The sequence below is a fragment of the Malaclemys terrapin genome, chromosome 23 (assembly GCF_027887155.1).
Source record: "Malaclemys terrapin pileata isolate rMalTer1 chromosome 23, rMalTer1.hap1, whole genome shotgun sequence".
Taxonomy (NCBI): Eukaryota; Metazoa; Chordata; order Testudines; family Emydidae; genus Malaclemys; species Malaclemys terrapin.
Window position 1 is genome coordinate 13,418,407 of NC_071527.1, and position 16,115 is coordinate 13,434,521.

The 16,115-nt window shown below is 47.3% G+C and overlaps 1 protein-coding gene across 1 annotated transcript in view; it reads left to right on the forward strand.

Annotated features, from left to right (window-relative positions):
- The window catches only part of LOC128827988 (maestro heat-like repeat-containing protein family member 2B), a 54,552-nt gene extending 39,070 nt beyond the window's left edge, over positions 1 to 15,482 (forward strand). Inside the window, exons 28-32 of the mRNA XM_054012254.1 lie at positions 198 to 332; positions 608 to 710; positions 1,795 to 1,860; positions 2,689 to 3,628; positions 14,643 to 15,482. Of these exons, the coding sequence (XP_053868229.1) occupies positions 198 to 332; positions 608 to 710; positions 1,795 to 1,860; positions 2,689 to 2,786 (402 nt within the window). The 3' untranslated portion in view covers positions 2,787 to 3,628; positions 14,643 to 15,482. The remainder of the gene's footprint in view (positions 1 to 197; positions 333 to 607; positions 711 to 1,794; positions 1,861 to 2,688; positions 3,629 to 14,642) is intronic.
- Positions 15,483 to 16,115: the final 633 nt, after the last annotated feature.

Below are 16,115 nucleotides of genomic sequence, written 5' to 3' on the forward strand. Positions count from 1 at the left end.
CCCAAAAGACATTGATGCTACCTCCAGGTTGAAGCTCTCCCGTCTATTAGTCATTCCTGCATGTTTTCTGCCAATTACATCCAGATGAATCCCTTTTTTTCATCCTGGAATAGATGAGCAGTCACGCAGATGAGTTCCCTTTGAATGAACATAGCACTCGGTAGGGAACAATTCAATGATGTGACACTCTTTTTCAGGAATGCAGAGCTACGTTTCACCTCTGTTTGCCGTTTTTGGGACAGAAGAGACTCCAAAGGGCAATTAATGAGCACCTTTGTGGCACAGCCAAGCTGAAGCCTGAAGAGCTCCAAGTGGACATTTGCAGACACCTTGTGAGTGAGCTGTTGAACTGTCTGAGATTATTGATTGGAATGGTGGTGTAGAGGTGGGGGGGGGGATGTGTGATAGATAATGTAAATAACTGTAAGAGTGGGATATATGATTGAGGGTGATGGGAAATGTAAATTTGCCACAGATTCCCATTGTTCCCACTTCTACCCAGCCACTTGTTCTCTATCTTATTTACCTGTGGTTCGTAAAAGCATGTGCTGGCAGTCAAAGGGCACTTCTAGCCAGAGAGAGCTCATGTGTCCCTGATTCCCTCTAGGCCAAAGAGAATGCAGAGCTGCTGGAGAAAATGTACCAAATCACCATCACGTACTTCTATAGCAGCTGGGAAGAGATCCGGGCAGTTGCAGCCAACTTAGCTGGTGAGAGATGATGCCCAGTGTCCCTTTTGGTATTTCCATTGAGGGAGACAGAAACAATCCCACTGTGCAGCGCTGAGCTGCCATTAATCTCTCTGTGCCTCAGCTTCCCATCCATAGATGGAGATGTTAATATCCCTACCTCTCCAGTGTGGTGGATTAGTTGCTATCAAGTGCTTCGGGATCATTGCAGGGAAAGCACGGTGCAGTCATTTAGTAGTAGAGGCAGGGACATTGTCACGTAGGGCATGGTTACACTTCGAGCTGGGTGTATAATTCCCAGCTTGATGAGACGTACCCGCACTAGTCCTGCGTGCTAGAAATAGAGAGTAGTTGTGATGGCAGGAGCAGCAGGAGGTTTAACCACCCCAAGAATGAGCGCATCCAAACCCCAAAGTCTATTCTCAAGGTGGCTAGCTCCTCCCACTACTCGTGCTGCCTTAGCTACATTCTAATGTTAGCATGCTATCGCTGTCAGAGCCAGTGTGGGCCCGTCCCATTGAACTGGGAGTGATACCCCTAGATCAAAGTGCAGACCTACCCACAGAGTGGTTCAGTGCTCCTCACTGCTACTTCATCATTGGGAGGCATGCAGCCCACCTTCCCATAGCGCCTGCTGTTTCAGGTTCCTGGCCACACCACCTTGTCAAGGAAGCATTAGGTTCCTCCTCTTTGGCCCTGTGCCCTCTTCACCCTAGCACACCCATGTGAGACAGGCAGGCATTGTGGCCTACATCTCACCTATCAGTCACCTTGTGAGATCCCTGCTTAGAACTCACTTATTCCTGGCCCCAGTCCTTTGCTCAGACCACTAGACCAAGACATTATCTTAGTATGTCTCCAATAACTGACAGCAGTGGCAAGAGGAACAAATGGGTTTTATGGAAACATTCTTTTTAAAAAATGTCTCTCTCATTCTCTTCAGTGTGGACTCTAAACTGCTCTAGCATCCTCTTGCCCACAGCTCACCCTTAGGCCCACAGTAGGAGATGCCAAAGACGTGTCTAGGGGCTGCTAATGTCACTTTGCACTCAACAAGGGAAGGTTTATTATTGTTGTTGTTATTTATTTTACATTGTGTATTTAGGCATCATCCTGGAACACACAGACAGGCAGCGTATGAAATGGCTGGACCTGGAACATCTGCTAATGTGTAAGTAATAAATACAGCTGAAGTCCTGTTCATTAGTGAGTTCTAAAGGAATTTAGCTGACAAGCAGCAGTAACTGATACCACTTGTGCAAAGTGCATCAGCCACACAGCAAAGGACAAATTCACTCTTGCCCAGTAGAAAGTCCGCTTTAATTTTCCCGGAAGGAGGAAGCTGCAGAAGGTGTGATATGAGTCAGTACATCTTCTGGTTGTCCTGGCAATGCCCCCTCCACAGCCAGTGCTATCCACTCTTTGGGCTTTATTTGCTCTCTGTGGACTCCCCAGGTGAGAAGAAGTTGTAGCCACTTTCTGCTACCTCAAATTTCCCATCAGCAATTTTTCTTCCAGTAGGTGCCCTGTATCATGTATAAACCAGCTTGGACCTGGCCTCTGTTAAATTCCAGGTTTAGTTGAGCTCAGGCAGTGTCTCCTGAAGAGAGATGGAAAATAAACTTAAAAGTGGAAGCTTTTGAAACAATGGGCCTTCTTCCATTTACAGCAGAGTGGATGACTTTCTGGTAGAGTCAGGGTCTCCCTGCAGTGGGGAGCATGAAAGGGACCCAGTGGAGGAACCTAAAACTTTGTATTGGAGAGCTGCTGTAGCGTGGTATTCAGAGGTAATACGTCTCCAGCTATTTCAGGCACAGGGGACTATAAGAAAAGTGAGGCATATTGACCTCTCAGGTATTTTCCATCCCAATAGAAGGACTGAGCCCAGTTTCACATTTTTCCATGTGATCATTCTGCTTAGGTAGTTCAAGGTTCTGTGATCACACTTAGCTGTGATTTGACAGTCTGTTCACTAACGTGTCGTCCTCTGTAATTTCAGCTCTCCGAGTCCTACAGAAAGACCCAAGTCCCACTGTCCAGCTGGTGGCAACTGAGATCATCAGTGACATCTGTTCTGGCCGAGTGATTGGGGAATGAAGCGCAACGGAGACAAACAGAAGAAGGTGCTCCAGTAGTATAAGGGCCCTACCATCATTCAAATGTTAACCCCACCCCTTGCCCACCGGTCACCAGAAGTCCCACACCCATGGGGTATTACTTCCGGGGTCAAGGCGGACACATAACCAGAAGCAAGGTGTGTCATGTGGCCCCTCTAAGAACTCCTCTCACCGTCCTCTACCAATCAGGAGGGGTTTCAGCCACTGGGGACCACCAGTTTGACCAACTGGGAGGGAATTCTGGGGTGGGGTGACCCATCCGGAAGTGGTTCGTGTGACCCCTCTAAGAACTCCTCCCACCACCCTTTACCAATTGCGATGGGTTTTGGCTTCAGAGGACTGCCCCAAGACGAGATCTGGCCAAAATAGGGCAGGTTCTTGGATGGGGTGAACTGCCCAGAAGAGGGTCATGCGACCCCTCTAAGGACTCCTCCCAATGCCCTCTGCCAATCAGAATGCAGAACCATCACCCCATAAGTCCCAGTACCGGGCAGAGGAGGCCATCTCTTATCAAGAAGACATGTTTTAGAAATTGTGGAAAGGCTGAGAGGAAACATGGACTCCTCTACCACCCCCGTGAGAACTTCAGACTTTGTTTTAGCCCCGAGGACCTTTGGACTTGTATGGAGAAAGTGCTACAGCAGTGAGAGTTCCAAGGAGGGCCCTTTGACTCAACCGTTGATAAATACCTTGGAACCCGACCCCGAAACCCAAACCAATGAGTGTGACGGCCTCTCATTGTCCACCCCCCTAAAGTTGGAAGAGGATCATGGCTTGGGGGAGTCACCAGCGGACAAGGTGAACGCGAAATACGTCGCTCAGGTAATCGCAAAGGAACACATCTAAGAAATTCTTTTTCGTGTAAGGGGCCATTGATAAGACACGTGAGAGCTGCACGGTGTCCATGTTCACATATAGTCAAACAGAACGTTTCTCCTCTGATTTATCTCTATGATGTTGTCAAAAAATCCATATACGATCATATTGACGGGGACGGTAAAAGCCTTCCCAAAATGTATTTCTGCTCTCCCTTCTCCGTCATTTTCATAATCTCTTTTCTGTATAGGATACAAGCCTGTCTCAAAATTTTGACATCCTGCTGACAGTTGTACGCGAGCTCTTGTTGTAAGTCAAACGTCTCATACCTGTGGTCCCAATATCAGTCGAGAAACTCTGCTTTTTCCCTGGGCATCATGCTTTCTACACCATAGTGCTCCACACCGGGCATAGGCCCTGCTTAATTTTGATTTTCTCAAGTGTTAAAAAAAAAAATGTGGAAAATACCCTTTGTACCCTTCAAACCCCATCGCCTGCGGGAGCTTGCTAAGCTTCATGGGCAAGAAGTTTAAAGAGAGTCTATAAAACGAATGCCCAGGGCCTTAATTTGCACACACATTAGTTTACTACCCTGAGTGATCAGTTCTAGGTACATCTTTTCCTTCAGTAACTGTCTAACGATGAAGTACGCATCGTAACCTTTGGAATTGTGTGCTAGGAATGTGCAGTCCTGGAACTCTTTGCCAATAAAGGTCTTAACAACCATAGAAAGACACTCATCGTCCTTAAATTCCCAGGACTTTTCCGGCTTTAGGGACATAGTGAAAATGTAATTGGGAGTGTGCAACCCACTCTCCTCCGTCTATTCAAAATCATAAAAAAAAAAAAATACTTTTCTGAGGATTCAGGCTTTCTAAGGCTGTCCATAAAACAGAGGTGACTTCTACATCACCAGTGATCAAAGCCTGAAACTGCTTACAGCGCCTCCCTTTACACCTGTGCCACTTGTCCACGTAAGACTGACACTTATCACACAATGTTTTAGACAGGCATTTGACTAGTTTTTTTTGATGCACAGTCGATGTGTCTGTCTAAACACTCTTTGGACTGACAATATAGTCTACAGCTAGGACACCTCAGCTGCATGCCCACGTTGTCTGAGCATGTTACGCTCAGGCAGAGGCGGCAACAATACCTGCAAGAGTGGTCGTGACTGTACACCGTGTAGCAAAACTCACAATAATTTTTCGCTCTGAACAACTTTTTCACATCCAGAACCCCACAGTAATGCTCATCATGCAACAGGATGAAATAAGTCTTGGGGTACACTGGGCCCGTTTTAAAAAAGCCCCATCCACCTTTCGCCATTTACAGCACCACCTGTATGTTGACTCCTAAATGCTGCTCAAACGTTGCTACATCACTGAGCATAACCTTTTTTTGATCCGACCACCCCAGTTTCTCATGCAACTTTCTTGCCCCCTCTCCCCCCCCGCTAACAATTCCACATCCCTAGGTTTATGGTCGGACATGAAGGCCAAGAGCCCACCCGCAAAACACAGATTGGTACCCGTGTAAGTCAGGTCTACTGAACATTGTCTCTTTTTATGGATGATTTGATTACTGAGGATACTCTACGAATGCCCCCACCCCTGGTTTTTACAATGGTCACAACAAGGCGCAATGTCCCATCAACATGCAACTCTCTATTGCTCTGTAGCAGCTTTGAGGTCTGATTTAAGAAATCCTCAGCAGAAAGCTCATCTCTAGTTCTTCAGACCAAAAACAAAGGGTTAGTTAAATTACGGCTCTCTAAACGTAGCTGAACATAATCATCAGGGCCTACCCTACCATTAACGTCATCGAGCACTAAGTGTATTCCCCTGTGTATGGCTTCAACAACCTGCTGAGCTGAATTTATTCACTCAAGATTGACAAAACGAAATTCCACACAATACACTGACCCCCCCCCAAATCTAGGTAATTCATGTTGCCAACATCTCACTCTCTCCATATACACCTCTGCATTTTCAGGATTACTTGGGGGTTCCTCTACGGGACCATCAGTGGCCTCTTTCTACATCAGATGCTATTTGAGAGTCAGACTCCGAGGTGCCTCCGTGAGGGTCATCGGGAGGAGATGGGAACCCATCTAGAGAGCCCTCTGGGGAATTTTCTAAACCAGACTCTGCGTGAGAGTCTGATTCCACCTCCCCATTTTCAGACAAGCCAGTTTGAGAGCCTCCAGTAGGGAGCATCTCTTTTTGTTTTTTCCCCTCATTACCTCTTTAGCCCTTTTTAAAATTTTTACAGCGATCCTGGCCTGGAACTTTTTGGCAGCCATTTGTTTGTCCACGCAGCGCTGTCCCCCCTTTTGTTTACACACGAGCTGATGTGTAGCCTTGAGGGTGCCCCTTTTACCCAGGCCCCTTTCCATGACTAGTCACGCCTGCTCAGAGCCACCCTTTGGAAAATTTGAAGTATTTTTCAAAAAGTCACCCGCCAAAGCTTTTGCATTTTTGATGTGGTTTCCAGCCCTCCTTCCTTTTAGGCCCCCTGAAGATACAGCGTTCACCAGTATTCTGAACGAAGCATCATATTTTTCCCAAATGTTTTTAGAATACCGTTCTTATAGAACCCCCGAGGATACTGCGTCCATCAGTTTTCTGAATGAAGCATCATACTTTTCCCAAATACTAGACTATGGGGGAGCTGTGAGGAGCTTATGGTGTTGGGGAAATGGTTTGTCAGTTCTTGGTTTTTTATTCATAACCCCTAGAGCGCATGTTCCGGGTTTGTGAATGTGTGTGTTTTTGTACACGTTCACAACCCCTAGAGCGTGTGCTGCAGGTTTGTGATGTGGGCGTTTTCGCTCAGTTTTCTCAGGGCTTGGTGTCGTGGTGGTCACTGAGGAACTGGAGTTGTGTTTGCATGGTTGGTTTTTACCAGAGTCTTTTGTTTTGTCCTTGGGTTTAACGCATATGAGGTTTGGACTGCCCTGATGCTTCATCTGCACTCTTGTGCTGTTTTGCCTTGTTAAAGGTCTCAAAGCCGATTTCTGGTTCTTTGGCAGTTCTGGTGGAGGTGTCCCTGTAGCTCTGACTATAGCATTGTCAGGAGAGCTGCACATGCCTGACTGGGAGGAAGGAACATATTACAAAACTTAACTTTACCATCTTTCTCACCCACACCTTTGCATTTACTTAAAATACAAAACCTCATAAATTAACCAAACTAATAAACACAATATATTTACTGGGCTTCATCCATCCATCAGTCACTGATACTGGTGACATTTTCTTTTCAGCTGTTTCTTTTCTTTTTCTTTTAAGCTTGTTTACCCTCTGGTCTAAGGGTCTCATGATTTGACTGTACTGTGGAGCAGACAATATTATTATTATAAATCACATGAAACTGTCTTGTAAACTTAAGAATAAAATATTTATTTGGGTGTTTTTCTATTTAAAAAGTCATAGCTTTAAAACAAAACAATCCATTTCAGGCTGTACAACAAACAGGAGTTTTGAGTTTATTTCTACCACTTTAAAATAAAAAACAACAAACCCACATTTTTTTTAATACACCTCATTTTGCAAAATAAAAACCAAACTGTTTTTAAAATCAACTTTTAAAATCCAGTTTAAAACCATTTTGCACAGAAAAAAAAACACCCTTTTAGTTTGAAACGCACCATTACCATCAGTTTGCAGCCATATACTTAAAAAAACCCACCTATGTTTTACACACACACACACACACACATGCGCACACACACAGTTAAAAACACAGTTTGCAACAAAATACTGTTCAATAAATCCACATGCATTTAAAAGCCAATTGCAGAAAGTTATCTTCTACTACAGGATAAAGTGTTGCAGGCACATACTTGTTCTGTTTTTCCCCATGTGTGTTTGGGCCTTTGGATTAAAGAACAAGCAAAAATGTTTGTTAGTATTACCCCCAAATCTCTATACAACCTGTGTAATACCTGAAATTATTAAGCAAAACTACAGTTAAAATGGTTTTTACCTTGGCCTGGTGATGAAATGCAATTTAAAGTTACTGGTTCCATGCTAAACAGATCACACTGCAATAAACATAGGCATCATTATTTACTAAGACAACATGGCCAACGAGTGATATTATATAATATATATTTTCAGAGTTAAAAACAGGGAGCATACCTCCTCTTGCAGTCCAGCAGCCGTTCAAGAGAGTTTCTGTTGAAAAAGTATCAGAGGGGTAGCCGTGTTAGTCTGAATCTGTAAAAAGCAACAGAGGGTCCTGTGGCACCTTTGAGACTAACAGATGCATCTGAAGAAGTGAGGTTCTTACCCACGAAAGCTTATGCTCCCAGTACTTCTGTTAGTCTCAAAGGTGCCACAGGACCCTCTGTTGCTTTCTGTTGAAAAAGACAGTCTCCAAAATACCTGAGGTTTTTATGCCATCCTAACCCTTTCTTTCAAACAGACTTCAAAATAGTAGCTAACAGGTTGATTTGATTGCTACAACTCTGGAATAATAGATACTTAAGGACTTTAGGCCCCTCCCTAACATTCCCTTTTGTGATCTAGGGTGGGGGAATTAAGCTGTCTGCACAACTGAGCTGCTTTTGGCTACATTTTTTTCCTTGTACTTAAAATACATTTTTCTGAAGGGCCTTTTTACAGTATTAAACAGTAAATCCCCGATCCTTAGTGGAACTGCCCCATTCCCAAGTGGGGACCCTTTGCAGATATCAAGACATGTCTTTGGGGCTTGTTTTTTTAAACATGTTTCTTTCATGCTTAAAGTTTGGGGTGGGGGTTTGAAATAAAATGGTTGTATCACAACCATAATAAGCACCCAGAGCTTTTAAATGTTTGATTGTCTTTAGAGCAAATGCTTGTTCTAAAGCATGGTGAAGGTTTGTGAACCCTCGAAACATTTCAGTTTTGGGTTAGACGCTTGTGTGTGGGTTGTTTTTTTGTTTTTGTTTTTTGGTAAATATATTATTTTAAACGTTTAATGGCATTGAATTGCTAGAAAGAGTGACTCATAGTATTCAAACAACTCCTGGGGTCATATTTAAACTGTCCAATAGAGTTCTGCCAACTCCTGGGACATTTTAACTGTCTAATAGCGCTCTACCAACTCCAGGGGTTATATTTAAACTGTCCAATAGCATCTGCGAATTCCTGAGGTTTTATTTCATTTCATATTAATCAGAACTTGCCTACCCACCTCCCTTACTATGGGTGCACCCCAATCAAATTTATCCCTATGGCAACATGGGTATGTAATCATAATTACCTTCGCTATTCAGTGGGGGCGTGGTTAAAACCATTCAGTTCAACAGGATGAGTCAACTCTATTGTACTCAAACACATATCTGAACCATCTCTGTTTGTTTGACTGGTGTAAGCAGAGTCAGGATGAGCTCTGCCCTGACATCTGGTGGTGAGTTGTGGAAAAGAACTTCAGGAACACATTTTTAGGATTTTTTCCCTTCCCACAACATACATTTCAGCTTTTTGCTGTAAATGGGTCTCTTTTACACAAAGACACAAGAGCTAGGTTCTCACAAACCATTTTTTTAAATTGAAAAGACATACCGCTCCTTGAAAACAAACCAAGACGTTCCATCAAAACTTTTAGCTCACTTAAGGGCCAGAGACCTTCTAACAGAAACACAGATAGTCACAAACCCCTTTTCAATAGATTTTTTTAAATTTACAGCTACCAAGTTTGATATTGCCTGTTTGTCCCCTCACCATTCTCTAACTTAATCCTTTTAGATTTCTTACAAATAGTCTTTTTCTTAAGCAGGACTCTGTCACTTTTTGTGCGGACCAGACGGTCAATATAACGCTGCAAGCAGGCATCTTCCAGTTTGGGCATTTCTTTAAAATGTGGCCAGGGTCTCCACTGAATTGCACAGCATTTATCAAGGTCACCCCTTGCGCTAACTGTTCTTGGGTTAGGCACAGACATTGCATAGCATAACCTATGGCAATAATAGTGTTCAATAAGCTTTCCAAACACAGCTCAGCACACAGGCCCCGGAGTTTGCAGTTTACATTCATTGAAGTCCAAGTCACACAGTCATGGTGCCGTTGGGCTGGCGCATCTATGACACAGCCCTCACAAGCTTCAAAAAGCTTTTCCCTAAGACAGTGATTAAGAATGGCATAAACAGCAACGCGTACAATAGTCCGCATAACTTTTTCACGCTCACGACGTGGCACTGGTTCAGTGAGTTCTATCCCAAGCCTCCTCCTAAACTCCTCATAGCCATCATCCTCGGGGTTCATCTTCGCTGCCTGATGCAGCATAAACAGCAACGCGTACAATAGTCCGCATAACTTTTTCACGCTCACGACGTGGCACTGGTTCAGTGAGTTCTATTCCAAGCCTCCTCCTAAACTCCTCATAGCCATCATCCTCGGGGTTCATCTTCGCTGCCTGATGCAATGCTGACCAGGGCCTCCGGTCCTCTAGAAAGGCATCGTCGAGCTGTCGAGAGATTTTTGGACAAGAAACAAGTGTAAGTTCCCACTGCTTATTTTTAGATTTACACAACCCCAGGTTCCTAACCCCATTACACCCCATCATCGACCGTCACTTCTTAATCATTCATTTACCTGAGTGACATCTTTTCCATTCACCTTGTCCACTGGTGATTCCCCAAAGCCATGATCACCTTCCTCCTTCAGGGTGATGGACAACGAGAGGCCACCATGCTCATCGGGGTGTCTCATGAGCGGTTGGGCTTCGGGTTCGGCTTCTGGCATATTCATCAATGGCTGGGCCAAAGGAATCCCCTCGGCTGCTCCCTCATCCTCTTTGGAATTGTCGCTGCTGTAGCGCTTTCTCCACACAAGTCCAAAGGTCCTCAGAGCTAAAACAAAGTCCGAAGTTCTCACGGGGATGGTAAAGGACTCCCATGTTTCCTCTCAGCCTTGCCATAATTTCTAAAACACTTCTTCTTGGTAAGAGATGGCCTCCTCTACCCAGCGCTGGGACTTATGGGGTGATGGTGCTGCATTCTGATTGGAAGAGGGCATTGGAAGGAGTTCTTAGAGGGGGTCACATGACCCTCTTCTGGGTGGTTCCCCCCATCCCAGAACCTGCCCTCTTTTGGTCAAATCTCCTTTCGGGGCAATCCTCTGCAGCCGAAACCCATCACGATTGGTAGAGAGTGTTGGGAGGAGTTATTAGAAGGGTCACATGAACCACTTCCGGACTTGTGACCCCACCCCAGAATTCCCCCCAATTGGTCAAATCTCCTCTCGGGGTGGTCCTCAGCGGCTGAAACCCCTCCTGATTGGTAGAGGGTGGTGGTAGGAGTTCTTAGAGGGGTCACACAAACCTCGGAACTCCCCCTAATTGGTCAAACTTTTCTCGGGGCATTCCTATCAAGGGCAAAACCCATCCTCCTCCTTGTACATCAACTTTGTTGACTATGAGAAAGCATTCGATAGCGTGGATCGAGAGACTCTCTGGAAGCTCCTTTGGCACTATGGCATCCCAGCAAAGGTGGTCAACTTGATTAAGAACGTATATGACGGCATACACTGTAGAGTGATCCATGGAGGGCAGCTTACAAACAGCTTCCAGGTGCGAACTGGAGTTAGACAAGGATGCTTGTTGTCACCATTTCTCTTTGTCCTTGTCGTTGATTGGATTATGAAGACATCCACTTATGAGCGCAGGAATGGAATCCAGTGGACGTTGTGGACCCACCTTGATGACCTGGACTTTGCTGACGACCTTGCACTCCTTTCGCATAGCAAACAGCAGATGCAAGAGAAGACCAATGTAGTGGCAGCCACGTCATCACAGGTTGGCCTCAACATCCACAAGGACAAGACCAAGATCCTCAAGATTAACTTCATCAGTAATGACCCAGTCACACTGAATGGAAGCCCTCTGGAAGAAGTGCAGTCCTTCACCTACCTAGGCAGCATAATCGACCAACAGGGTGGCACGGACGCAGACATCAAAGCAAGGATCGGTAAGGCAAGAGCAGCTTTCTTACAGCTCAAGAACATCTGGATCTCCAGAGAGCTGTCTTTGGCAACAAAGATTAGACTGTTCAACTCCAACGTGAAATCAGTTTTATTGTATGGAGCTGAAACCTGGAGGACAACTAAAACAACCACCAGGAAGATCCAGACCTTCATAAATAGTTGCCTTAGAAGGATTCTCCAGATCCGCTGGCCAGACACCATCAGCAACCTCTACCTCTTAGAGAGGACTTGTCAACTTCCAGCAGAGGAAGAAATTAGAAGGAGAAGGTGGGGCTGGATAGGGCACACACTACGCAAGCAGCCAACCAACATCACTAGACAAGCATTGCGGTGGAACCCCCAAGGCAAGCGGAAAAGAGGCCATCCAAGAAACACCTGGCAACGCCACCTTCAGGCTGATAGCATAAAAATGGGCTATACCTGGAACCAGCTAGAGCAAATGGCCCAGGACAGAGGACTCTGGAGATCTGTGGTTGGCGGCCCATACCCCGATTGGGGTGACGGGCATGAGTGAGAGTGAGTGAGAGCTAGACTCTGGGTTGTTCTAAATTATGCTGTCTTGAAACAGCCATTGCTGCACTGGAGATTGCTGTAGCACAACGCACACTGTGTGTGCCATCTTCTGTTTCCAGCTCACACCCCATATACTTGGGTGGGAAGCTAGGAGTCAGTGACATTCAGCCAGCTACACTGGCTGTACACTATATATGCTAGTTCTGTGTGTTAGGGATTTGCACATGCTGGGGAATTCCTAGCTGCCTCTTAGGGCAGCTTTATGGCTACTTTGTCCTGCTCCGCTGTACCTAAACAAATAGTGAGAACTCTGTTTTTCTCCGACAACTGCAACATAGGGCAGCAAAAAGGTGATTTTACAACTGACCCCACCCCTATTTATGCACCTACATGTGATTGTTAGGAGTCAAAGTTTAGGTATCCAGGTTTGGAAAATCCAGTCACCTGGCATAAAGTTGTCTGATGTCAACCAAAGGACAAATATGCCTTTAAACATCATTCCCCTTGTTTTTCAAATATCTATTTTAAACACCACAATGCTGATAGAGATTTAATCAGCACCTCTGCAGGTGGCTATAATGAGTATTTAGGCATCTAACTTAGGGTTACCATATTTCAGCGAGCAAAAAAGAGGACGGGAGAAGCCCCGCCCTAGCCCCGCCCCTGCCCCTCCCACTTCCCGCCCCCCCTGACCTCCCAACCCTCCCCCCGTTCCTTGTCCCCTGACTACCCCCTCCTGGGACCCCTGCCCCTAACTGCCCCCCAGGACTATCTAAGCCTCCCTGCCTCTTGTCCCCTGACTGCCCCAACCTTTATCCACACCCCCACCCCCAGACAGACCCCTGGGACTCCCACGCCCCATCCAACCACTCCCCACCCCCTGACAGCCCCCCCCAGAACTCCCAACCCATCTAAACCCCTCTGCTCCCTGTCCCGACTGCTCCGATCCCTCTCCCCACTCCTGCCCCCTGACAGCTCCCCCCCAGAACTCCCAACCCATCTAAACCCCTCTGCTCCCTGTCCCCTGACTGCTCCGATCCCTCTCCGCACTCCTGCCCCCTGACAGCCCCCCCCAGAACTCCCAACCCATCTAAACCCCTCTGCTCCCTGTCCCCTGACTGCTCCGATCCCTCTCCCCACTCCTGCCCCCTGACAGCTCCCACCCAGAACTCCCAGCCCCCTACCCCCCCGCTCCTTGTCCCCTGACTGCCCCCTCCTGGGACCCCTGCTCCTAACTTCCCTCCAGAACCCCACCCCCTACCTAAGACTCCCTGTTCCTTGTCCCCTAACTGCCCCCTCCTAAGACCCCCCCCCAACTGCCCACCAGGACCCTACCCCCTACCTGTACCCTGACTGCCCAAAACTTTCTCCACTCCCCCCAAAAAGCCCCCCCCCCCGTTTCTTGACTGCCCCCTCCAGAACCTCCCTGCCCCTTCTCCTGCCCCCCTTACCCTGCTGCTCAGAACAGGGTGTTGGGCTCTGTGCGAGCCGGACACGTGGCTAAGCTCCCCAGCACAACAAAACCCGGTCCCTGGCCCTGCACAACAAAACCCGGTCCCTGGCCCGGACCGGGTTGCAGGGGAGAGCTGCCCTTGTATCAGCACAAAGTGCTCTCGCTCCCGTTTTGCTACGCTGCATGGCAGTAACCGCTCCCAGTTGCAAAAGGGGAGGGCTGCACTTTGTGCTGAGACACTTGCTCAGAATGCAGGGCGGAGCTCCTCTCCAGCTGCTCCGGAGTCCAGCCCGGGACTTTCCTGCAGCCCTCCCAGCCGCTCCGGGGGAGGGGGGAAATCCCGGACATTGTGAGTGCTTTACAAATTCCCCCCGGACGCTATTTTTAGCACAAAAAGGAGGACATGTCCGGGTAAATCCGGACGAATGGTAACCCTAATCTAACTGCAGATTTTAGTGCTTAACTTTAGCCACCCAAGGCCTTTGTATTTGTATTGCCCAATCCTATGAGTTGCTGAGTGTTCTCAAACTCCCACTGATATTATTGGGAGATAAGGATGCTCTGCCCTTCAGAGAAGGCGCTCAGCAGATATAACTCATCCTCCAAAGTTAGCTACTATGATCCTCCACCTCACAGAAAAGGGTCACTGAATGGTCAGGCTTCTAGTCTCCATCACCACCTCATTCTCCAGTTTACTGTCCCTTGGGTTCAGGGCCTGTGGGGATTCACCAGGCAGCAGTTAGCGGAGGAGGGCGAAAGGCAGAGGGAGTCTGGGATGTTATTGCTTATAGCTCTCAATGGGGAGACAATGTTCCTGTAAGAGTTGAATATTGGAAGGAAATCAATAGAGACCCCTGCTGAATTGACCCATTCTGCTCATTTAAGAGCGACTATATTAAGTAATATGGGTTCCCCTAATCTTGTAGTGTTTCCTGTGTTGGTGTTTGCTTTCTATACCGTATCCAGCAGCTTATTCCTGGTCCATGTTATCATATTGTTATTCCCTAGTATTCTCCACTCTGTTTATGTGTATTAAGGGACACTGGACAAATACTCATGACTCTTCACATTTCTTTTTCAGATGCTGGCCAAGTATCTCACAAACAAGGTCATATGTAAATAACCCAGCCCCAGATTTTCGATTTACTGTGCACATATTTCCTACTAAACTGTTTGAAGTATCTGTTTCAATTGCTCAGAGGCCTGATTTCTTCTTTCAGAGAAATTGGGGCTTCCTGCATGTCCACTGTAACCATGATGTGGGGGCTTCCTCCCTTACCCTTTCTCTGCAGAGATGGAAGAAGACCTCAGTTCAGTGCCTCTCTGGGGTTTCTAACCACTCTTCCAGGATCCCCACTGTGACAAAATGGGAGATTTTCTTATATTTTTGTGGTTTTCCAATGATTTGCATGCAGAGGGAGTGGGACTCAGTGCCCCTGGGTGTTACTGGTTTAACGAGGTGAGGGGAGAGGGAGTTTGTTGTTACAGAGGACCGGAGAGGGAACTTGGGACCCCAGCCGATGGCCTGGAGGATGGACACCCCAGCGACCGCTGACCTGATGACCCAGAGACCCAGATGAGGAGTCATAGCCGGTTCTAGCCAGTGGGAGGACAATGGGCCGTGAAGAGAGGACCCCATGACCCAACCAGCCGGTTCCAGCCAGAGGAGGGCAGAGAGGAAAGGAGGCCCAGACGACCCTGTTTACCTGGAGAGAAGACAATGGACAGAGGGGGGCTTGGGGCCGGTGATCTCAGATGCAGCTGGGAAGCAGGGAGGCTCTTGGCTGGAGAGGAGGGGCAGGCAGAGCCCACCTGGATGCAAGGAGACTGGGATGTACTGGGCTGAGGGAGGTCAGGCCTGAGGCCCTGAGTGTTTCCTGTGCTGTGTTCAATGCTCAATAAACCCTCCTGTTTTACGCTGGCTGAGAGTCACTCCGGTCTAGAGAACAAGGTTGCATCGTCCCCTTCAGGGGGAGGGAGGCCCCGGGGGGTCCAGAGCGACTGGACTCCCTGAGGGGGCCCACGGTGAGAGACAGACGTGCTAAGGCTCAGAGAGGTGCGGCTCCAGGAGGTGGAAGGGCCTAACCCTGAGAGAGAGTGGACCCCTGAGAAGGGCTGTCTCACTGAAAGGGGTGCCCCCCCCATGGACCGCACAGGGCCACGAGTGGGCACGATCTGAGAGTCCGTGACACCCACAAAGCTAGATCTAATCCCTGTAGTTAGTGATCTGGGGTCTGGTTCTTAATCATATTCTCATCTTTGTTTTTCTGGGAATTCAGTGTTGCTAATGAATTCTGGGTTGTAAGTGGAATGGACTATGTTCTGGTGAGTTATCTTCCCTCCTGTCTGGTCTATTCCTGGGTCAGAAGGCTATCTGTGAACCGTGTCTGTTTACTTACAGACTTAGGATAGGTGCCTGTAATAGTATGTGAGGGAAGGCATCTCTGCTTTTCTAAGCCAAGTCCCTGTTTGTGTACTGCAAGACTTTATCCGAGAGGAACCATTGGATTCCCTGGCTTCCCCCACTGCACTACAGGGGAACGACTGTCATTGG